This window comes from Bombus vosnesenskii, unplaced genomic scaffold, assembly GCF_011952255.1.
Source record: "Bombus vosnesenskii isolate JDL3184/JDL3185 unplaced genomic scaffold, Bvos_JDL3184-5_v1.1 scf7180000015075, whole genome shotgun sequence".
Lineage (NCBI taxonomy): Eukaryota > Metazoa > Arthropoda > Insecta > Hymenoptera > Apidae > Bombus > Bombus vosnesenskii.
The window spans coordinates 17-26,296 of NW_022883809.1; the positions used below are offsets into that span (position 1 = coordinate 17).

The 26,280-nt window shown below is 33.7% G+C and overlaps 2 protein-coding genes and 1 long non-coding RNA gene across 3 annotated transcripts; 2 read left to right on the forward strand and 1 right to left on the reverse strand.

The window, feature by feature from the left end:
• Positions 1 to 4,190: 4,190 nt before the first annotated feature.
• Positions 4,191 to 17,568, reverse strand: LOC117240921. Its single transcript, XR_004494823.1, has 3 exons — positions 17,389 to 17,568; positions 4,856 to 4,987; positions 4,191 to 4,231 (listed from the first exon to the last, which is right to left on the reverse strand). It is a non-coding gene; the product is annotated as an uncharacterized LOC117240921 (long non-coding RNA).
• A 2,755-nt stretch (positions 17,569 to 20,323) lies between these two features.
• LOC117240922 (telomere-associated protein RIF1-like) lies at positions 20,324 to 22,910 on the forward strand. The gene is made up of 3 exons (XM_033506943.1): positions 20,324 to 21,328; positions 21,662 to 21,890; positions 22,684 to 22,910. The coding sequence occupies exons 1-3, from the start codon at positions 20,324 to 20,326 to the stop codon at positions 22,908 to 22,910; spliced, it is 1,461 nt and encodes a 486-aa protein (XP_033362834.1).
• Positions 22,911 to 23,201: 291 nt separating this feature from the next.
• On the forward strand, positions 23,202 to 25,926 carry LOC117240920. Its single transcript, XM_033506942.1, has 5 exons — positions 23,202 to 23,564; positions 24,188 to 24,303; positions 24,611 to 25,037; positions 25,338 to 25,448; positions 25,612 to 25,926. The coding sequence occupies exons 1-5, from the start codon at positions 23,202 to 23,204 to the stop codon at positions 25,924 to 25,926; spliced, it is 1,332 nt and encodes a 443-aa protein (XP_033362833.1).
• Positions 25,927 to 26,280: the final 354 nt, after the last annotated feature.

Below are 26,280 nucleotides of genomic sequence, written 5' to 3' on the forward strand. Positions count from 1 at the left end.
AAGGTCCACTTCTGTTTTGCAAACCTGACGACGACACATCGGACGATGAAGCCAGACCAAGGCGTACAATTCCACATTAGGCGCAATGTAAGTGTTGTTTTACTTAATGAGTTAATAAACATTATAATGCATGGAGTACTCGAATTTTTATCAATTTTAGCGTACATACGCGAAAATGAACTTGCAATGCAACGATAAATTCCGAAGAAAGCAGTCTATAAATTCTTTGATAGAAGAATGTGCACACCAGATTTAACTGAAATGTTTGAAAATATAGATAGGACTAGATTACAACGCACGTCCAGTGCAATATGGAAGACATCACCGCGTTATTCCATGATGGAAAACGAATAGAAGTTATAATTTGTTAAACTGAATGTTGTTGATTTCAAATTGTGCCTTAGAGCAGGAATACTTGCCATACCTTGCGTGTAATATAAAAATGATGTTACATTGCAACTATCGTTAAAAGATGTATGTGTTCTTAAAATATACCAATGAACGTAAGACTATTTCACTTTTTATATTTTAGAATGATCATAGGCATATATTACTTTTATTATACTAATCAAATTTTACCATTTTTTCTTATTTATATGTATCTTCTTAAGAATTAATAAATAAACCAATTAATAAATAATTGTTTTGGTACGACTTTTTAATGAGAAGTAAATTTTATTAGATTTGCCTTATTATCACTGTCGTGTAATAATTCGCGAGATACGCGTGATATAATTCGCACGATTAAATAGCACTGGTGATTTCGTCTCTTCGTGTAACGAGGAGGGTCTGGTAAATGGGTCGACCGTGGACGTTCAATCTTGTAAGAGAACAAACGGCGGCACCGTATCGTCGAGCATTTTTCTTTCGGTCAACAGCCATCCATTTTATATTTAGCACATTCGGTTGCGACGCTAAATTTTCGTTACACCACCAGTTGTTTCGTCTGAAATTCGCGTGACGTAAGTGCATTACACTCTCGCACCCGTCAGCCATTCCTGCGACCACTTCGCGTGCGTTAACTCGATAATATTTCGTCTGTTACCTTGTCGCCGTTGCTGCTTGACACATCTCGCTTGCTGGACGACTGATCGATGAAAATTAAAACGGGACGCTGATTTACCGTATCGTTATTTTTGTGTCAGGTATTCTCTTTTTGCCGTTTCGGCGAATTATTTTCATTTCGAACTTTTTTAGTCTTATTGTTACGTCGATTCTTATATTTCAAGATCTAGTCTTGTACGTACGCTGGGGAGCGCTTTTATTTATTGATTCAACAAAGAATATCGTTGTAGGTGTCATACATGCGAGTAAAAGTAACGAAGTACGAGCAGTTTCACTGTAACATACTTCCTGATAATTTCTCGTTATTTATACCATAAGAAAGTATCAAAGAGGAACTCTTATCTCGAACGTGGATCTATTTGTCGATAATGCATGCGTGTAATACTCGAGTGTCGTTCATACAGCGTAAATATACGTGCACATACGTAAACCTTTTATGATTTTTGTATCAAAGGCAGACCTGCTATAATACTCACAAGTGAAATATAATTCTACGAAAGAAAATGGAGCAAAAGAGTTTCGTTGGCAATATATTCTTCCTTTTTCATCACAAGTTTCCTCTTTGTTGTGCTTCTGTTACATTATAATCCTGTTAGATTTACGCGCGCAAAATTTCACTTTGTTGCACTATATCTCATCATCGCCATCTGCCGAACACGTGTGAGAAACGCGGTTTACTTTGTCTCAAAGCGAGCAAACGTCTAATTTCACAAATTGGATTTTCATCAACAGCGAGAAGGGCATATGCGATGTAAAGGAGGCTGTAAGGGCGTCCTAGGGCTTACGGTGTTTGTCACGATGCCGGAAGTGGCGCCGAGCAGACACGTCAAGGGAGAATCAGAATCGCTATTGGGAAAACCATCACGAACATTTGTCCTTCGCGCCATCAAAATTCTATCTTCTGAGATATTTTTCGCGTTTCCGAGGTCATCGCCACTCTCCTTAACTTTGAAATTTGTATTAATTTGGAGAACCTTGCAAAAGTACGCAAATCTGCTACGATAGTCGGATAGAGAGTATCGGCAGAGATCTGTTCCTTTATAGTGAAACTCTCTCGGACAACTTAGATGCTACCAGATATCGATTCTCGCATCCAACCATTTCGTAATAAACGTTGATCATTCAAGAAATTTCTCAATTGTCATCCGTTAATTTCGCGCAACTTTTGCTTTATTTTAGCTACGTGGGAACCTATTAGTGCGCAAATGTTACCCCGAAAATGTTACTCCTCTGTGCCAAATATCGTTCACGTGTATAATCAAAGTTGCATAAAACCGCGTACAATTGCATCAGGAAATTTCCAATAATTTGCTCGTCTCGCAGGACGAAAACAGGCTCACGAAGGATCTCTCTGTCCTGGCTATCGAATGTACCGCAAGCACGTAGTTTCAAGTGTCCGTTCTCTAGAAAATTCGAAACAATTTATGGTCGATGGTCGAGTGAACGGTGCAACGGTCGAGTCGGAAAGATCAGAAAGACAAATCGTCATAGTTCGAACAGACCGGGAAGCAGAAACGCACTTCCATGATCATTTGTATCGTTGCTCGATCTGTTGCTGCTCAATGACCGACCAAGCTGTTGATTTTTCTTTTTCTGCGATGCTACTATACTCTACACTCTATGCTTTATACCGTTCTTTTGCCCGCTATTTACCTTGTACGCGAACTTTTTATCGCTAGTGGATTGCAAAAATCCTTTTTTATCACGAATTTTACGTGACAATGCATAGGTCAAGGTGGACGTAAGACAAAGGAAGGTGTAGATAAATAAGACAGGGTGTATTTAAAAATAATAAGTTATTTATTACAGTTTATTTAATATGTATACAGGCTATTCGTATTATAGCAGCGATAGCTAGTGTTAAATTAACAATGACAGTTTCTATCGTAGTTAATATTATATTGGTTATTGGCCATGACGAAGGCGAATTTTGATAGCCCTGGTCGAGGTCGGTGGTCTGGATCTATAACAAATAATACTATATTAATATAGCAAAGAAATGTCGTAAATATCGATATCATTTGCAAGGCGATTCTTTTTGGGCATAGTAAAATTATGTTGATCAGTTTGTGGATATTATGTTGAAATTAGATAATAAAGTTATAGATTTACCCGTTTTAAGGGATTGTTCAGGCGCCGTTAATTCACTGGATATGTCGCCCTGAAGCAGGATGTTTAAATTTTAGATCATATATTGTACTGATAGGAAGTATTTTATCGATACAATTATGAGTTTATTTGATTAAAATATCTAACGTAGTGTCTAGTCACCAAACGAATTAGTAGATCAGCCGTGAACAATGACAGTAATTTGTATAATAACAAAGGATAAGCCAAATATAGCAGAATGACTCATCGGCTAGCGGGAGGTTGTGTCTAATTATCAAAAGCGAAAGAAATATGAAAGATCCTAGTTTGTAGGACTTGTTGACAATCAATGTCAACAATTTTTTCGTTTGGTCCATAGAATGTTTTGAGTGGGCTGTATTTCTAAATAAATCTTATATATTTGTTTCAAGAAATGATAGCTTGTTTGTGAGCGGTATCTTTAGACAGGTTGTTGAAAACTGAATGTTAATTCGGATTTTATATTTTCAATAACTTCGCATGAGTATTTTAGTCAAATCTAGCACGAATCGAACAGGTGAAAACAATCTATACGGCGTTCGTGCTGAGGTGGTATGGTGATAGGTGCGTAAGAAACTACTCTTGGTGTTTTTAACGAACAATAGTTTATTTAGAACTAATCAACAATCAGAGTTAACAATTAACAATTAACAATTACACTTAACAGACAACTGGTAACAACTAACAAATAACGATAGACACCGAGAGATCATTCGACGCGTTGCTATGCAAATAGTACCGAGGAGTTACACATTTAATGGCGTAAGACAGACTGCCTGTGCTTTTGTTTCGGATCGCGCAGATTCTTCCCTTCGTAGCCCATCGATATCCCCCACTAGCGTGCATTCATTAGATGTGCCGCCAGTGCTGGCACGTGTATGCTCTTCCGAGAATTCGGCGGAAAGAGTGTGAAGATATCGATGGTACATTGGGCACGTCGGTGTTGCGCTTTGGCGGCGTCGCGCTTTGCATCCGGAGCCGTTGAAAAGTTCCGTGGCCCGTGCCGCCACAGTGCTTGGCAGGTTTTTATTTTGTTTACCTAGTGGATCGGTATGATAGAGTTCGAGACATGTGGAAAGTACGGCTTCCAAGCAAGCAGGGGCTGATTCAGCGCATTAAAATAAGAAGAAAATTTCGTATAAACGTTTTCGAGTAGACGCTTGCTTTGTGTCACAGTACTTTCTTACCTATCTTTAGAGAAATTACTCGAATCGACCAGTTCCAGTTTCTACGGAAACGCGAATGCGTCGCGTCATAGATCGTCCATCTTGTTCGAACAGCTTACACGAATTTGTCGAAAATTTTGATCGTCACGTCAACTAACGTTTTATAAGTAAGAGATTTTAAACGTCCCCGTATTTAATAATCGAACGGATTCGGATCCGAAGAGCGTATTGGTCCGGAAATAAGGCCAGCACGATTTATCTATTTTCCAAGAAATCGTTCATCTGTGTAATGTTTAGCATCGCAAAATAAGCTATAAGCGGAACGTATGGTCATTAGGCATATTATGTTATATAAAATTTTCTTCTTATTTCAGTATTCAGAATCAACCTCTGTCATATTTTCCACCTGTTCTGATTCACCTTGTATAATATATAAGAATGATAATTGCAAATATATTTGTATAATAGCTCTATGATAAGCGCTTAATAATACATACAGTGAACTTGTACAGAGTAACGTTTGCTGACTGTCGGAGGCACATTGTTGCTGTCTATGCAAAGACAAGTGCCCATTTCTTGTCGAAGAACTCCAGTCAATTCTAGCGTTTCACCCACATAAGTTTTCAACGCTGAAACCTGAAAATATATAGTCGTTATTTTTTAGCTTTGCCTCTATTTGATCTTCATCTTATCTGCTTACGCGCTTAATAATAGAACTAGGTTTGGTCTACGTAAAAAGTAACTTCTTTTTATTAAGACTCATATTTATTAAGATTTAATAAGATACAATTTATTAAGATACATGTAACGAAAGGCAGGAAGTAGTAACATTTTACGTGAATTTGCATGGATCGAATGTGCTGATGTGCTTACGAATAAGAGAGTATTGATCGATAATTATTAAAGCCAATTGTTTGTGACATGGAAATAAGCAAAAGTCATTTTTAAGTTTAAAGATCTTTAGTTTAGTATTGAAATGTGTTTAATGTATTTTAGCAAAAGTAGATAAAATAGGAATATTAAAAAGTTGTGTTTTGAAGACAAAATTTGACAAAAATGATGCATATACAAATGCTATCTGTGGTCATTAATATATTTTTTCGTTATCGACAGAACATTTTCCCTTGATTTTATTGACATATTGGATTAATCACTTCTTTAAGTTACTCCTTGTTGAAACAACATCAAAATCGTATATTGTTTCATGCTAAAAAATCTACTAAATCCATTGACAGTGAAACGATATTTCGTATACGGTTCTTACAAGAATTATTATTATTTAAGACTTAGGAAAACGTATATACAGTAGCCACGCACACTGTGCGTATTTCTGGCGCGCGTTTCCGTTCAGTGACAGTACTTCGGCGGACTGGATTGCCGAAGCGAAAGGGTTAAAAAAATACGATAAAATCACATGTAGCTCTCTATTTGTCTAGTCGCTTTTGTAGCAATATCACTATGTCCTCTGACATACTTGAGGTTTCTTACAATTCACAAATTAAATGAACAACTGTGCAAGCGAAATCGCTGCTGTAGAATCCCCGCTTCTGTAGAATCAGTCGTATGGATTTCAAAATTTAGTGTGTCGCCGGGATTAGCGTTATCCAAAGTACGCCACAGGAATAGAACATAAAGATATTTCTCAAAATTTGTTATTGCTGGTATGATATTGCTGAAATACAAGGCTGCCTAATGTCGTCAAAACATTCAGTTCTTTTTCGGTCAGTCACTTTTCGCGTGTGTCACGACCGGCATACTTCAAATCCGACGGACTGACGATAGAGATAAAGATGTGGCGGCACTCGGCGACAATGTATATCGCTGAAATGCCTAATGAACCATCAACATCCCAACGGTCCTTCCACCGAAGGTTCTAGAAGAAAGAGCACGTGGCAACGATCGCGGGCGCCTAGCAAATGCATGGACGGTGGGGATGTTGAGGGATGACAAAAGAAAGTAATCGGATCCGATCGAAAGTAAAATCATAAGAGTCAGTCTTAGGAAGTCACACCTAGAGTTCGGAAGTAGATTGTAAAGTGTATTGATGTTAGAAAAAAATAAAGTTTTCTTTTTTTATTTTTTTACCTCAAATTCCTTTTTTATTTTGTTATTTTACGTGACACGTGCTTTGTATTGCTCTGTCGAATTTGAAAGTTTCTATTACGATAGCGGATGGTGCGAAAGACGCAAGTTTCTAGTATTTTAGAGATGTCTGAACGTCAGCTGCGTGATTATGTAACAAAAAATGGAGATATCCATTGAAATATTTTAACACGCAAGAGATTTCATGTTAAGACAATACACGCAAAGTAAATACACACGAATATAATAGTATATCCCTTTAGATGTCATTCGATTTTTGTGTCATTCATTTTTTCCCCGATATATTTGAGCGATTCGAGATAAACAGGATACACTTCTAAACAATTCCTCTCAAAAGTGGCAGGAATTAATATTTTTTCTACTGAAAACAAATAACTCTGGAAATATTGAAAATGTAAAAGAATAGGAAGCTTAAAATCCGTTCACTTGTCGATGCAATGAGCAGAACAATACATATTTGCGATAATAAGAAGAATATCTCTAATGATACTGTAGTATCGGGGAGAAGGGCCCAAGAAACGTCGAGCTAACTACAGACAATGTCGCGAGAGCCGAGGCGCTGTCGGCTCCATCAATGCATTACCGGGTCCTTCAAGTAAATAGCCTTGCCGAAAATACCTACGTGACCCTGGCTACGAGCGTCTGCAGAACACGCGTGCGGTGGGCCTAGCAAAAGACAATAGAGTGCTACAACGGCCAGAGAGTCAGTCGAGAAGCAGGGTGCGAGTTGAGCGGACACGGAGTGTGAGTCGGCGTGCGACGATATTGTAATCGGTCCTTTTGTTATTGAATATCACTTATTAAAATACACTAAACTTTGAACTCTACCATCATCACTTGTCCTTACTCTAAGAAACCATCAGTTACTACAATACTTTTAATACATCAAAAGGCAAATATTATAAAAAGATTCGACGCGCTCTTTGAATACAGCTACTATCAAGATGTATAAACATCAGTACACATAATTAGCCTAGATCGTGTCGAAGTAGTAAGTACGTATGTACTTTTGACGAATTTTTAAATTCAAAATTCTTTTGAAATCACTTTTAAAATACAGTTATTCTTAGAATATGATTTAAAATATAATCTTCTTTTTACTTTTTGCGTAATTTATTACGTAAATCATTACTAAAGAAAGTTACTTTCCAGTTGTGTTATAAAGTAATCCACTTTGTATACAGGTATGTAATAAATTGCCAGAAACTTTGATGAGAACGAACTTTTTATTAAAAAAAGTGACATCTTTCATGTATGATTTTCTCTTCAATCTAATATTTGCTTGGTAGTAGTATATGAAATATTTTTGAGCTAAAAGTAAGTAATAAATATTTGGTAGGTTTATATGCGGAATGCATAAATAATTGTTATGAGTATGGAAAGTATTACATTTTTCTGTCTAAATCGTTTCGGTTCAATTTGGAAAATCTTATTCTGCGTGTGCAATTAATACCAGCAGCATGTCAACTCTAAAGTTTCATATCACGAAAAGAGTTTATGCAAAAGACGAATAAGAGTTAAGTTTGACATCGAGTAAAGAAAACCCAATTTGAAATTGATCTAACAGTGTTTTTCTAAATTATTTCTAGGTATTGTTCAATTTGTTCTTTTCTCAATATTGTTGGATTTAATTAACGCAGCGTCATATTTACGCTAATATCTGCTTGTTAAGCATAATTTTAATATATAATAACATGATCTATAACTCTTTACAATTTATATTTTATCGTGGCATATGTTTTAGAATATTCTCCGGCTTCTTGTAATTTTTATTCATACCTATTCCACGTGTATCATGTTCTCTTTATTAATTTGAAACGTTTTACACGCACAGGTGTACGCGAGTACTATCAATTACACGTACATACAGAACTTCCTCAAGCTAATATTATCAACTCTAGAGCTATTAATAAATGTTCTTAAAGGGGATACTTCTTCACGACATGTAGTTTAATAGTTTATTAACACATTGACTGCCACGCGTGTTTTCAAAAAAATCTGCGTCAGGCCACGCGTACAGCAGTACCAAGCGTTCTCTGCTAGGTGCTCCCATCGATATTTTAGTAATGCGAATCGCTCAAGTGGTGGTCTCAAGAATGATCTTTCGTTTCGCTTGTTCGCTACATTAAAACCGCTAGCTGTTGTCGAATATAACGAAGGAAAGTGTGGTATAGATTATTCCGATCAAATGGTTTCTTATGCCACCACAATTAGAAAAGGAATCAAATGGTACAGAAAACTTGGCATTCAATTCCTTCTGGGAATTTCTGTTGTAAACGCTTTGACGGTTTACAAAATTGCAACAAGGAAAAATATAAATATTGGAATATTGTTATTCTATAAATTTATTATTATTATGTTATTTTTATTTATTATTATATTATTTTATTGTTATTATTATTATTTATTATTATATACTGTTATTTTATAAATTCAGAAAGATAGTTATATCCACTGTATATACTACGTACATATATGTATAAAATATATGATTTTTTAGGAATATCTCTCTACTTTAAACTGCTACTAGCAAAGATACTTTGCAAGTAGCATTCTTATATGTTGGATTACAAGCTATTTCAATTAGCCTTGTAGTGAATATACTGTACAATATTTGTAATTTTAGCGAATGTCGTGATATTGTTCTGTAGGAGTACCAAAACATAGTTATCTTCTATTAGCAAATAAAATTCTATTTTTGATGAAATTTAGTAAAAAATATTAAAGTATCCGAGGAACAATTTCTTTTGCCTGCAAAAGTCACTTTGAGCAGGTGAAATCGAATCCTCAAGATTTTGATTAACTTGTGATGATCCGAGATACAGTAAAACTTTGCATCGCTCTATTGAAAAATATTTGTGCGCTAGGAATAAATCTCGAGTAAATAATGAGTTTACTATTTTAAAGATAAAACGTGTAACGGGCATTACATGTAAGAAATACAATGCGGGCAAAATAACAGCTCACTTAACATTTCTGTTAATTTCTAAATACATAGGATTTTTCACCAGATATTAGCGCTTTTATTGGAACAAACAAATGAAAATGAACAATTCCGTGTAACATATTTCGGAGCCATATTGATCTGATATGTCAAACATATACATTGATATTTCGAAAATTAAAAATTATTTTCTGGAGTTGACATGTTGTTTTTCAGGTAAGTAAAATGTTTTTTAATGTATACTATATCTAATTTATTAAGTGTAATTACCAGTTATTTGCCCCACTTTTATAATTTCCTTTGTACATTATATACATTATAATCTAAAACGTATTTGTTCAACGTATTTGTCGTCCAATACCGATGATTTAGTCATAGACCGAATTTCTTTTACCTGTAAGTTCAATATTTTGGCAACTGAGACTAAATTAGAAGGTGTCCGTTTAATTTTTCTTCTACCTTTTCCCATAGAAAAATGTTTGAAAGTCCAAAACAGAAAAGAGAGAAATGGTCAGAGGAGAACATGAATGGGGCTTCGAAGCTACTCTTCAAAAATAAAATGGCCCAAAGACAGGTCACTGAAGCTTTCAATGTTTCAAAAACGACGAATGTGAAGTCTGGGCACACGTCGAATGCGCAGATCAAGAAAATATTAAGTATTTTCCATACGATATACATAAAAATCAAATTTGAATAAGAATATGTATACTGACATCTAGAGGACTTTTTAAAACATTATTAACCATTTAGAGCAAAAGATCAAATAATTAAATAATTGATCGGTACTGGACGACAATTTTTCGTTTCCTACAAATTCCGACATTACTATTCTTGCACATTGTCAATTCGTCAATTCGTATTATTGAATTTCATAAAATTAATTTTCCTACTTTTATCAAGTTCCATTTGTGCTATAAAGTCACTTTGTAAATTTTCATTTTTACCAACTCTAGCACAAGGTACTGTGCGACTCTCCCCTGCATCTTATTTTGTATGTGATTCGAAATCCAAATTATTCGATATTTTTCATACCAAACTACGATAAAGATTCTTAACAACTTCTGCAAGATTACCTATACTAGCATTTATGACGTTCCTGTCTCACAAGATCAATAACCAAGCCTTTTCCTCGATTCTTTTTCTCTGATGAAACGTTAAATAGTTTTCTTCCTTCTTTCTGTCCGGGTGAATTTTATCTTTTTCGTAGGTCATTGATATCTGGTCGCTTTTTTAAATTACTTTTTCCGTAGTTTTCATGTCGCAATAAAGAGATTAAAAAATGCTGGATCAAAATTCTTAATGCTTTTCTCACCCACTCCGTACTGTTATCTTTCTGTTCATGTTCAAAATAGCGAATAGAGGTACATATAGAGGCGAATACTTCTGTGTTTAGTCTATTGACACCCCCTCCCTCTCGCCCCTTGATAAGGTTGACTCGTGTTAGATTACAATATCAGTTTGCCTAACAATCAGAACTACATGGAATTTTGGGGATATACAGGCTGAGTCTTCAACAGCAAACCACCTGAATAATTCTTTCAATTTTTTGAGACGCAGGGAAATGTTTGAAACAAAAGTTGTTTGGTTTCGAGGAGGCTATTACGCGATGGAAAAAGTTTTTCTCAGATGGACGCGTTTACGAGTTTTAAAGAACACTTTAATAGGCTTCGTTTTTTTTAAGTGTAGCCGTGTAGTTTTGAATACCTATTTGTCCCATTGTTGCTCTTTTGAAGACGGATTTAAATATCGCGATCATTTAAGGTCACTCAAGGTCATAAAACGTAGTAAAATAGTCCAATCGAACGTAATGTTTCAATATTCCGAAACAAAGGAAAATGGATTTACCATTTTCAAGATAAGCGGCCCGTTTATAAAACACCATTAAACTAGGAGACGCAATCAATTGGAGAAAAGATAAATTTTCTGTGACTACTTATCGTACTCGAATTCGACTCTACATCTTCGTTACTTTGTCGAAATTGCTATATACAATAATTATTAATTATGAATAACGAAAGAAATCCTTAACCGAAAAATACTTCGTTATTCAGTATTCGTTGTTTAATATAATTATAAAACACCAATCAATAATAACACAGGTACTTCACAGTGAGATATTTGAATTATTCATCTAATATAAAGAATAAGAATTTTGGAACAAAAAATTAAACGGTTAGTACAAACATTCGATAATTGCACGAAAATGTCCTCTACGTAGTTACACAGCCGTCGTGTCCACTTTGAGAAGGGCAGATTTCCCTGAGGTATTGCGGAAGTTTGGCAGTCCATTGCGATCGAGCAGTGTAACATGATACAATATTATCAGTTATCGCTAAGACAATGTATCCGAGTAATCATACAAAACTGAAAATTGCCTTCTTTTAGGCTTTTTAAAATTAAATTTCCACTAACGCATTTGTAAGATTTCCCCGACTAAAATAAGATCAAACATGATATAATATGAATAATATTTAATTATCAATTATTAAGTAAGCAAATATGTTCCAAATTTTATCGTGTTTGGTGTCATTTTAACCAGTAAAACGCAAGAAACATATTAGCAAAAATTTCATTGATCAAAAATCCCAAATAAGAATCTTTCAACTTATCGCCAGCCTTTAACGAGGCTCTCTTTCTCTTTCATTCGCGTTGTCAATTTTGAGGAATAGAGTCTCCATAATTGTAACGTTTCAGTCCCGATTTTTGTGCAATTATCGAATGTAATTATTAAAATTGTATACACGACATATTACAAACATTGAATCGAATTTTCTTCTGCAAAACGTTATCGAACACGAAAAAACGAACACGAATAATCGAATCGAAAATTACTAAACGATCGGCTGTTGGATAAGTGTTTACTAAGAATCTGACTAAGTACACTCTCTTAAATGCAAATGACTCATTGAACTTTTTTGATATTAACTTTTTAATGAACGGCAATCCTCGAATAAAATCTTACTCAAACTGATAACATTAACAAAATATTTAAAAAATGTCAAAATCGGCGGTATCTCCTTTTTTTGTAAATATTTACCGGCTATTGAATCCATTGATTCTCGATTGCCTTATCTGTTTGCTTGTGTATATCTTTTATATATACATAGATGGATACACAAATAAGTTTCGTCTATGGCGAGATCAATTTAGCCACCTGAGTAACCAGCTATCTTTCGAATCAACAGATACAATACCGATACAATGATACGACATGCGATGTACATACTCGAAACGTTACAGATTGAATCAATGAATTAATGAATTAATGAAGAGTAGCTGCTAATCATTGGTAGGATACACGCTTGTTAAAGATCGAAGATGTCCCTGAATTAATTAGCTTTGAAATTAAAAGGTTAGGTATGTGGGAGATTTTGCGTTTGAGGAAAATTATTCGAAGATAGCAATATGGTTGATGATACGGAAGTGTAGGGGTAATAGGGTGAATGCAACGAGCAATGTATAATAAAAAATTGATAATTGGTAATAATGTATAAATAATTCGTAACGATTAAGAATAGAAGCAGATAGTAATATTTAATTAGAACCCATGTTTTTTGTTTCAACTTCCAATTTATGTTCCTTTGATAGCAAAAACTAAAATAGAATTGATTATAATAAATTTTGAATATAGAGATTGAAAATTGAAATGGTTTATCAATTGGGCTGATTTCAAACTAATCTCGTAAAAAAGTTGTAAAGAGGGGAAATATAGCTTTAAGAAATACGCAATTAGTCGAGTGTTTACGGTACGTGCCAATAACAAGACAAGCTTTTGACTTTTGGAGAAGTCGACTGTAACAAAAATATATTATATTATATTATATATATATTAGCTATAATTTTAGCAGATACTGTTTATCTATTTCGTTTTGCGTGTATTAACGTCCTCATGGTGTATCGTATAGTAATTAATGCATCAGATTATATACATATTGGTGTTTGTAGGTAACACGTTATACAGAGTGGAGAAGCAGCATCAAATTGTCACGATTGCAAAATAAAATGAGTGAACGGCTGGTGAACGAGCAAAATACTCGTACAATAACAAGTGAATGTAAAGGGAGCTCTAAATTCCAAGAAATTCCATTTTATCAGCCGAACAAAATGTATAATCTGATAATGTTTTGAGGATAGTAAGTTAGGCAGGCGAAAAAAACAGGTGTTAACGATCAAGTATAACAGATACACAGTAGTAAATATTCAACAATTTTTCAACCGTAATGTATTTATACACAAATCTGCGTACTTTGTATCAAAGTTTCTGTTGAAAATGACAACGTGAGTTCGTGCTCGCCATCCATATGCAGATGCGTTAGTGATAAGAAATAGTAACTAGAGGATGATGCTAGTTACAATCGATAGATTTAATCGATAGGCTTAAGATGCTTTTTTGTTTTTATCCCTAGTTTTTGTAAGCGTGTGCAATAAAGGCTTTTTTTGGCTCAGAACGGTGTAATAGATTTATCCATTCAATAAAATAATAACTACTCTGATCTTACCTCTGAGTATAGAAATAACAACAGTTTCGATACACATATTTTTATGTACAGCATGTATAAAAAGTGTCAGGGCGTATAAGTGTCCACTAGCGTGATTTCGGAGGATCGGAGCCTCTGGATCTATTGATTCATGCAAAATTTTGTAAAAATTGACGTTTGCTGGCACCGTATGCTACTTAGCACGAGGATCAAATGGAACTTTACTGGGAAAGTATATTTGGATACCATGATGTGCAAGATATTATTCTTGTATATGTAGGATTTGTATACATTTTAATCAATTTACTTTTTTTAATCAATTTAATCCTCATTTTATCAATAAATCCAATTATTTTGCCATCTATCTCTATTACCGACTATCGAATTGTTCGTTGTTCCAAAAATGTGTTGCGCGCAATACTGGGCACTATTAAATAAATTTTCATTTAAATAATTGTTTAAATGTTAAAAGACAGAAATAAATTATTTGCAATTTCAACAAGTTTAAATATATTATTTAAAATAATGAAATTAATTGTTATTTACAAATTTTATTTTCTATTATTCTAAAAGAAAGCTAATAAAATCAGAATCTTTGTTTGAAAGTCTTTTTTCACACAGTAGATAATTCTGTAATAATGTGAAATCACACTGATTGCTCCATTCTCTTTATCACGGGCTATCCCACCTGCTAACGAAAACTTGTTGTTTTCTCGTTAATGTCACATTGCTTACTTTCTACCTGACTGCGAAATATAAACTTGTTGCGAATAATCTCGATGTAAGACCCAATGGAATTTCAACGTCATTTCTCCAGAAAACGGTTCAATTGCGACTCATAGCTTATTTTGAAAAGTTGGCAAGTTGGTCCTCGCGATGAGTAGACGTTTGTAAAACTGTATCATCTAGAGTTGTAGAATTAAGGTGGTCCGGTCAAATAAGTGTATTTTTTATATACTCTGTACATATACAGGCTTTTCCAGAATAATTCCATACCGCCAGACAGGATAAGACGTCAAACAAGAAAAAAAAAACATTTTTCTTTTCTTCAGCTTATTTTTGCGCGTAAACTTTTTGTATTTAAAGCTAAGGTTTGAAATAGTTGTCGATACTCTGTCACACTGAACGTATTTCATTGTAAGCTAGCTCAAGCAGAAACAAAGCCTTATACAAGAAAACTTCATCCTCTTCCTTTGACTTACTTTTGCATACAGAAAAATCTGCAGTCTAAGTGTGCTATCCTGAGATTCCTTGATTATACATATCTTTTCTAAATTTTTCGTTTCTGTTAACAAAACTTCCATAAATGATAAAGTGCAGGTATTTCTAAAGGGAAAAAATGTAAGGAAACTAAAATTAACGCCCAAACACCCAAAATTTCAACATTAACCCGCCATATATATATTGTTAAATATGTAAATTCGCACGTTCGTGGGGAGACGCGATCTCGAGGAAGTGCGCCAACGGGAGTCGTAAATTCCCGTTACGATTGACTAATCGACGCCACGAATCGTTCAATCCCTTATTTCTTTTGGGATAATAAGGGTAGTTAACTTGAAGAGAACGCTGCTATTAACAGGTTATTATATATGTCGGAGATGAAAGGAAAACCGGAGCCTTCCCTCTGCAATTTTGAGGAAGCCTTCTAATGCTTTAGCCTAGATTTTATCATAACTGTAATTAAGCAATTGTCATTTGTAATTGTTTGACATTTGTGAAAGCGAAAGTGGGTTCGAGGTGACAACTGGTCGCCGAACGTAGCCACGGTCACGGGATAAACGTTTTGCCTGACGAAGGTGTGGATCGGTTGTATTGTTCTCCCTAGAAATCACATAGAATTGTACTTTAGAGATGCTGATATAATGGAACACACGTTGTATTAGGAATCAATCTCCAGACAGAAACAGGTCGTCCCATATAACGTAATACGTTATAACGTCATCCCATATAACGTAATAAGTTATAACGTTATACCGTCATACCATATAACGTATTACGTTATAACGTTATAACGTTATAACATATAACGTAATACGTTATGAAGTTATATCATGTAAAGTAATACGTTATAACGTTATACCATATATCGTTACATATGTCACGACCGGCATACTTCAAATCCGACGGACTGACGATAGAGATAAAGCACTCGGCGACAATGTATATCGCTGAAGTGCCTAATGAACCATCAACATCCCAACGGTCCTTCCACCGAAGGTTCTAGAAGAAAGAGCACGTGGCAACGATCGCGGACGCCTAGCAAATGCATGGACGGTGGGGATGTTGAGGGATGACAAAAGAAAGTAATCGGATCCGATCGAAAGTAAAATCATAAGAGTCAGTCTTAGAAAGTCACGCCTAGAGTTCGGAAGTAGATTGTAAAGTGTATTGATGTTAGAAAAAAAATAAAGTTTTCTTTTTTTATTTTTTACCTCAAATTCCTTTTTTATTTTGTTATTTTACGTGACACATACATCGACACTCTGTGTTACCACAGATTTTATACGAAATAGTGAAATTGGAAATCGAATACTGTATTCAGAGTTAAAATATAATGCTATATGGAAATGAAATAGCACTTCAAAGACTTGATAGATTTCGTTAATAAAATAAAGCAAAATAAATCTTTAATTCACTCACTACGAATTTATGGCATTGATTAAAATCAATGAATGTAGAGTTACTTCCGATTAAGGGTACAACTGTTATAAATTAAGAGCATAATTACATTGAATTAATGGGAAAATGTTGTTATAAATTATTGTTATAACTGTTAAGAATTAATGATGTAATTGTTTTAGATTAATGGCTTAAATGTTATAAATTAATGGCTTAAATGTATAAAATAATAGTTCAAATATTGTAAATTAATGGCTAAGATGTTGTAAATTAATAGCCTAAATGTTATAAATTAATAACTTAAATGTATAAAATAACAGTTCAAATGTTGTAAATTAATGACTTAGATGTTGTAAATTAATAACTTAAATGTTATAAATTAATAGCACAAATGTTGTTGAGAATTGTGGATCTTTGAAGTCGAAATAATGTTATAAGAACACTAAATTTATACTGAGGATTAATTTTAAAATAGTAATATATTTATTTCATGGACGATTTCTTATATATTCATCGATACACACTTGCACGCGTCTCAGCACTTTCTTCTATACCCGACTGTTAACCGACTGGACAGTTTACATTCATCTGTTTTCGAGACGCCGCGCACACACATACATCCACACGCTGATGTTCACATACAAGTATCTCTACTACACATTTAACCCAGTCCAACACAGAAAATTATACATATCTCAACAAATGTTATAAATTAATAGTTTAGACGTTATAAATTAATTGCTTATATGTTATATATTAATGGCTTAAATGTTATAAATTAATAGCTTAAATATTATAAATTAATTTCTCAAGTATTGTAAATTAATGGCTTAGACGTTATAAACTACTAGTTACAATGTTGTTATTTGATATTTTTTTTATTTACCTTATATTTAAATTCTTCTTGGATGTTCACTGTCCGGAATTTCAGGCACGAAAGAGCTCGCGCGCGACTTCCGCGTTCCTTATATATCTTGACAAGGTGTCGAGATGTCAATCAAACGTTAACGATCTCTTGACATAGCAAAGGAGGGGTTTTCCATTGTAACAAAATCAAATTGAACAATTTCTTAATTTTTATCGTAAATTGGCGCCTTCGACGATTTAATACGGTATCCATTTTTATCATTTTAATAGTTTCTACAAACTAAGACTAAATTCACACCTCCTTGATACTAGTTTTCGACTATCAATTAGTTTGAACAAAAAGGGAAAAGAGCCTAACGGCAGTCGATGACGTTACTGTGAAATATGTTATGGTATTTAAATAATCAGCCAGATAAAATTCATATTAATCCTTATATTATATTATCGATATTCGTTCATTTACTCGTGCTAATTACAAAATAAAATGTTCTCTTTTCTTGAATAACACCTACATCACCGTCTGCGATATTTAAATTTCTTATTTAATGCTTATTTAAAAGTCAGGTACCTTTTTAATTCCTCTCAAGTTAAACGAGTAAATTTACTCGTTATAGTTGTAACATAAAATGGCTATTTTCTTCAATACCACTTGCATCGCTGTACGTGATACAAATATTAATTATGTATCGAATAATATGTACCAATTGGCTGTAATCGCGGTTAGGTATTTCTTCGTTTGATCTATCAAGAGATCTATTAGGCTATTAGCGAAACACTTATTGATTCCTCAAAGATGTATCTTAACTTAAATCTTAAAGATTAACTAAATGATTATATTTGATTAGTATTCGACAGTGTCTATCATATTCAGCCATCTTCTTTTATAATTGATACTGCTCGGATCAATTATTTTATAATAAATTGCAGATTATGCCACGGTATATTATAAGATATTTGTCTATAGCTCTTTTTTTCTAATTCATTGATTTTATTATTAGTCTCGTTGGTTTTTCCTGTGAGTATCTGCTGTACGTACATTGGAAATACATAATGGATACGTACATTATATATATATTTTAAAATATAAAAATAAAAAATTAACAATACTATTATAAATATTGCTATTATAATTAATTAATAATAATTTAATTAGATAATTAAATTAAAATAATTTATAAATATTTAACGTAATAAAATAAAATTTTTTAATAAAATTGATAAAAATTGAATTATCTTGTATATAAGTATATATTAATATATAATTATTAATTTTAAATATATTAATTTTAAAATCTTTATACATATATTTAATTTTATAAAAAAATTAAAATATAAATATAAATATTTTAACTTTAAATTGAAAAAAATGTATTATATATAATTAAATATTTATATATAAAAATTAATATAAATTATAAATATTTTATTATCTTGAGATATATAATTAAATTATTATTAATAATAGGTAATATTAATTTATAATTATTTATTTATATATATATATATATATATATATATATATATACGTCGGGTTTACATTAGAATTAGGGTTAGGGGCGTGAAACGAATCTTCGTTTGGGTTACACGTTGTCGTTATGCAATAGAGAAGACATTGACTAGTGCAAATACGATTACCATAGAACCGGACAAGTAACCGTGGTTATTAGACATTCGAGAGACTAATGACAATGATCCTAGGTGCAATAACGAATCCGCGGACAACGGGACGGTAGTCGTACGCACTCGCAAAAAATCTAAGTTGGATTCTGTGTTAATATTCGCTGACCGTAAGGAGTTAATCCTTTTTTGTCGATGAGACCGCAAGAGAGAGAGACTTTCCGACCCGGTGATACCGCAGAGGAAAAATATGACGGGGTGTGTCTAAGGACACGAGATCATCGGATTCGTCGGGGATATCCTACGTTCGGAAAATAAGGGAAATTGACGTTGCTGCTAATTGGCCAATCTCCATATCGGTAGTTAGAAAAGGATGCTAGCCGCCCTCGAGGGAAGGTTGCTAGTGGGAGACGTCGTTCGTGGAAAAATAGGTCTCTCCTGTCTTCCCGTAACTGGGACACAGGCTGTGTATCTGTTGAAGGATTTTAGGTAACTAGATATTAGTGTTTATGACGGTCCTCGGGCTAGCCGATCACGTACTGTGGAGATGCATCGACATCTGGTAAACATCCTGCCCGGAGAATAGGATCGGCGTGTGGCGAGCGACAGAAACCGTTGGAATGTTTACTGCCATGTGCCGCTACAAATCTTTCTTTTAAGGAGAGCTATAGGATTACTTAATGCCTTTGTTAGATGGAGAGTTCGTCCCGTTGACCGTGTGACACCAATTACCTCTCAGAGAAAAGACATCGACTCCCGACTGTCGGACGCCAATCCCCATCAGAGATAAGGCCCCAACCCCGACTTTCGGACTCCTTGGAATCCACACCAAACCCCCCAACATCCCCAAGCCAGGGTGTATATAAGCCGAGACTTCATCCAGCCCGGGGAGTTCTCGTTCTAGTTGCTGTTCTTGTACAACACCCCTTTCTCTGTTCAACGTTATTCTACTGTAAGTGCCAAAGTCATAATAAAGTTCGATAAAAGAGAATTAATAGTTGGGCTACGACTCAGCTTTCTTTTCTCTCGCAACCCAAGTACCAACTTTACGTGACATTTTGGCGATCCGTGCCAGGATCCATCAACTTCAAGAAAACGAAATTACGCATTTCGGCATACGTGCATCATTGAAGATTGAGGGATCAGCGGACCTCTGCGGATCAGCTCACTTTGCGTGAAAACGACTTCTACGGAAAGCGGATTACGGTCATCACCAAAACTGAAACTGGTCACGAAAAGAGGAATATTCAGGTAAAGAACTGGATTCTTTTAAATATTATCGTACTCGTCGCAATAGCTTCGCTAGTACAGACTCCAACAACAGTAGAATAACCACTATGAGCAAAAAATCAGAAGACACATCTTCTGTTAGCCCTATGGCTACTGCTGTAGATCCAAGTATTCGGGCCATACTAGACGCTATGCAGAAGCAGAACGAAATCAAGTTAAGAAAACTGTTAAAGGAGACTATAAAAGCAGCGACTAGTCGGAGTTATCAGGGTAGTTTAGTTTCTCATAATTTGAACAAAAGCTTGGAGAAAACAGACGTTACTGTAGGAAATGAAGAAATGGTTTTGAAAGAATTTTCAAAAGAATTGCAGTCTAATGTAGAAAATTCTTATGAAAAGAAAGTATCAATTGACACCGCTTCACAGGATTATATTTTCATTAAAACAGACTTAATGTTTGATGTCAATAGCTCAACAGAATACCAGAAAGAGTCTGTGAAACGAAGGAAAGAAGATATTGCAGTATTGTATAATGATTTGTCACCATCTTCGTCACAAGATACTCAAAATTTACAAGAATGGTTTGACAAAAAAAGTAAAAGTTTAGGAGAAGCAGAAAAAGATCATAACAAGAAGGATAATATTTCAATGAGAAATATTTTGGACGGCGATACAAATAAAGAAAACCAAATTGAAACGAAGGAATTAGAAGCAGTTAGTAAATCAACTGCTGAAAATGATACAAAATCAATAGACAACGTTGAACAAAATATATCATTAGAATCCATACAAAAAGCAAGAGATAATGCTTACAATAATGAACATTTGCTTATAGAAGAAGACCAAATGATGACAGCGAAAAATGCGTGTGACACTACAGAATCAAAAACTTCAGCAGATCTTATGTCGAGAAATTTAGATGCTAATACACAAGAGAAGTCTTTAGAGAATAAAGATGACAAGAATCCATCTCCATCTATGTTAGATAGTAGTAAACGGAGCAGTCGTTATAATGTTGCTGCAAAGCCTGCTACTTCGCCAAAATTTGAAGAAATTGTTTATAATCAAACCAGACAATCAAACACAAATAAAATTTTGCGAAGCGCTTTAAAGACGAAATTAATCGAAGACAAGTGTGAAATAATTAATAAACAAAAGGCATCGGAAAATGTAGAAAATAAATTTGCCAAAGAAGAAAAAAGAGGTGTTAAACAAAAATCAATTTCAGATAGTGAAAACGAAACAACTGATACTCGTCAACGAAGGGAAGTTCTTTTAACGAACACAGCTAGTGATAGCGATAGGTATAAATCTGTAGAAAATGATAATGCAGTAACGGGTGTAATAGCAACTGATGAAGCGAAACATAGAGGCAGACCTAGGAGATCGGATAAAGTCGAAGTTAAAAAAGATGAAGATACAAGGAAGATCCTACAAAATGAGAAGGGTGGATTAGAAGAACAAAGAAAACTCGAAGAAGATACAAAAGAAGAAACTACAGAGACAGAAGTCAATTCAAAAGGTATATTGAATAATAAGTGCGATTTACTTGATACCGAAAGAGCTATTGAAATTAATGATATGGTTCAAGATATTAAATTTACTGAAGGTAGAAGCCGCACTCAAAATGATATGGAAGATGTAGTAGAAGATTCACAAGAATTATCTAATAAAAGTAAGTTATCAGAAATAAGGATTGCACTTAACAAAATTGAATATACAAAAACTATTTTACGGAATAAAAAGAATTCATTAGAAAGAGAAAGAGGAGTAAGGGAAAAGAAGAAAATGTACAGACAGAAATTATTTCAAAAAATATATCAGATGATAAATGTGATTTGCTTTAGAAAAAAAAAAATATTATCCACAAACTACATTAGGAATTTATCTATTTTAGTGAGGAGAAAGAGAAAGGATAGAGGAGTTGATCAATAGACTGTGGCTTTTGAAGCGTTTATGAAAAACTTACAATTTTAATAAAATATTCAATGTAAAGTCTTTGTTATAATATTCAAATAAATAGATGAAAAAAAACTGAATTTGCATAATTACTCATGGCTTATTGATCAATCATGCGACTCGTTCAGAGGTAACTCGAGTTGTAAAGGCGACAATTTATTAAAAATGGTATATCTGACGTACGATGCATTTGCTCATGTTAAACTATTTAAATAAGTATAAAAATCACGCGAAAAAAAATCTACTGAAAATAATGTTGAACTAGTTAATGATAATAAATCATATAGTGAAACACAAACCTTAAATCAAGATTTTAAGTTCAACAAAAAAAAAAAAAAAAAAAGAAAAAAAGAAGAAAGAAGTTGATAAAATGACAGCAACATGTAGCAGCAGGCGAGAGAAAATAAGCCAAATTTCTAAAAGAAGAAACGATGCTCAAAAACTCGAAATTTCTCGAGTGGATATGCTAAACAACGAATTTAATGAACAGTTGAAAGAACGTGAAACAGCAATAGAAGACTTACATCAAATGTTAAAGCATCAATCGGAAATTCATAAAGTTACCTTAAATGAAGCAAGTTTGAAAATAGGAGAACTCTCTGATAAAATTAAATGTTTTAAAGGAAAAGATAGCCAGATACCGAAACGTAATGAATTACTCGAAGAAGAACAGAATAAATGGAAAAGTTTAGAAAAAATGATTACAGAAAATCTTGAAGAAGAAAAATCCCGTTAGGAAACAGCTGAAGACGAAGTGAGAAAGCTTTCCAAATATAACGAGCAACTTCTAAAAGATTATCAAGAAATCCATAAAAAAAAAGAGAGAGAGAGAAAGGAAATACGCTGAGGTTGTTCATCATAATCACAGGTAAAGAATTAAACATGTACCTCAACTGAAAGATAAAATCAATCAACCGGATTTATATGCGAAGAACATAAGAACACAATATATAGAACAGCACAAGATGATCGAAAAATTGAGAGCAAAAGGAAAACGTGTGCATAATAAAGGTAAAGAGAACACATAATGTATCTCCACCAGGGGCATGATCCAAAATTAAATAATAAAATAAAAGGTTTTGTTACTGAAAAGTTAGAGAGATTTCATGACAACAAAAGCATTGCCTGTGCAGAGTGCAGTGTATCAATGTGCACTAAAAATGCAAGCAACGTGACGATTACTTTTAGAACACCACAAGCACCACGAAAACACAATCAAGACCAAACAAGATCAAGTTCAAAAGTGAAGTTACGCGAGCTTATTACTGCTAACGACCAAAAATTGAATTACGATCCCGAGCATCAACTCGCTGATCTTCAAGTAGAATGTTCCGACAAAGACAGGACGACACAAGAGTTCGAGAAGCACATAGAGGACATGAAGGAGGAAGTGCAAAAATTAGAATTGCAACTCGACGAGTTACAAAAAAAAAACACACACACACACGCACGTAAAAAGAGTTCAATCTTTTGGAATACAAATTGAAGAACTAACAATAAAATTAGAAGAAATAACATAAGTCACAAATATGAAGTTGACTTGCTGGAACAAAAAAAAAGGCCAAACTTAATTCATGTGTTAGTAATTCAATGGAGGAACGTGAAGCTGGAGCTAAAGATGCAAAAGAGATAAAATGTAGTTCTTGAACCACAAGGACAAATAATCTGCCCTTCAATGTGAACTAGACGAACTAAAGGGTGAATATGAAAAAGTGGGTGATTTTGGATATAAATATGAAGAAGAAACTAATAAATTGAAACTGGATTTTGAAAAATAAGAAAAATGATCCTTGTCAATGAAAATAAATTTGAAATATTGCGTAGGGTAGAAATTGAAGGTAAAGTAAAAGATATGAACGAACAAAATAATTTTCTTAGAAAAGAACTGGAAAACGTCCAAAAACTTTCCAAAGATGTTAATAATCGCTTACTCGAGGCGAACCAAGAATTAAAAGATTCACATAGAAAACACACTCTTATTTGAAAATTGAAAAAAAGAAAAAAAAACATCAGGAAGAATTAGGTGATATAATAAAACTTCATGATGAAGAAAAATATAAACTGATACAGCATTGGTGTTCTGTAGAATGTCAAACTGCCATAAAGGGTTACATTGATGGAAAAGTGCAGTAAATATTTAAATAACAATCCATGACTTCTTAAGTAATTGTAACAATCTTGATGTTTTACTATGGAACAACTAGATGAAGTGCACAGTGACATTAATAAAGTAGAATCATCGATAAAAGTAGATGTACCTTCTTCATTAATATCAGAATCAACGACTGATATTATAAAGAATGTGCATGATATTCCAGAAAATCAAAAAAAAAAAATAAGTCACAGGAATGTACAGATAATACAATTCAAGATGGTTTAGTAGTAAATAAATGTGATGTAACAGATTTAAATAAAAACAAAAAAAAATTTTTAAAGTAAGGAAAGTAGTGAGACAGAGAGCATAAAGAACGCTGCGATTAATGAAGTAGAACAAGAAATAATAAATAAGGACCCACAAATTGATGATCAATATAAAAAAAAAAAAGATGAGAAATTTCAAGAAGAGCAAGCAGAGAATACAACTGAGATTGGAGATCATTCAAGATATGCAGGTGACACATCTTTAGATAAAGAAAGTACGAACGATGTTGAAATATTTAATACAAATGAGGGTGAACAAAACATTGAGAAACACAACGTTTGTACAGTGTTAAATATAGATACAGTTAGTGTTACTAATGCTCAGTGTCAAGCATTAATTAAAACACTTGGTGAAACTTTTGATGATAAAGCCCAAACATTGCATCTCACGGATACAGACACAGATTTGTCTAAACTAGTTGATAGTAGTTCAGAAGTAATGGTACTGACTGTAGAAACTACTATATATTAATGATATGAATGAAAGTACGGAAAAAAATATTGTTTTAACTGTACATGAAAAGGATGCTGTTGTAAATTCCAATGAAGAAAAAAAAATGTTTCTGCAGAACAAAAAGGAATGAAGAACGCTGAAATTGTAAATGAAGAATTTAATTCGATAGGTTAAGCACGAGAAAGTGATGGAACAATTATAGAAGTAATTTCAACAGAAATTGTGGCTCAAGAAGTTTCTGAAAATTGTAGCCAGAAATACAATTATGACATATTAAATCATACAAAGACAAGAAACGATTCTATAACTCCTATTACCTCAGGAGTAATTAGTGATCTAGAAACTGCAGATGACATTGATATTAAAGAAACGAATAACAAGAAACAACAAATGGAAATGGCAAGATTGATCTTTTGATAGTTCACATAAAATTAATGTAGAAAAGAAAATTATTCATAATAAAATTGTCGTACTTATACATGTTGCTAATACAGAAGGAAGGAATAAATCTATAAGTGAAGCAGATAAAGTGCGCATAACTAACAAAAGAAGTGTCATTCAGGATATCTTTGATGATTGGGGCATTGAAAATGCAGAAGATGACAGTCAGTCGGTATCTAAAGCTCCAAATACTGTGGAAATTGAATTGAAAAGTTTACTAAATGACACAAAAACACGAACTATAGAGGAAAGCACAGTTGTACTGGTTGAAGAAGAAATTACATGCATGGAAAAAGAACCAGTTGTAGATGCTGAAAAGGCTTTAGAAGTTGCTAAACAAAACAAAGAAATGCAAGTATCAAAGGAACAACTGGATAACAATCAAACTATAAAGAAACAACAAGATAGTATAAAACCATTACTCAAAGACCACTAACTCATTCTATATCACAGGCTGTTAGAAAGTCTACAAAAGATTCAACACGTGATACTGCGGCATTTCGTCAAACTTAGCAAACTATCCCTATTAATCGTAGTCGAAATTTAACCAGCCAACAACCTTCACAGGTTGAAATAGCAAAAGCATATACCATGACGAAGAAGAACAAGTACAAGTCGAACCAGTCAGAGTCCAATTCCATCGCTCCATACTGAGGAAACACCAAGATTTTGGAGGACCAAAATCAATCTAAAGAGGGGGGTATGTGACATCAATCACATCTCAACCTACATCAGTGATAATACATCGACACCCGACCTTCGGACACTTTTGGACACATCACCACCTTAT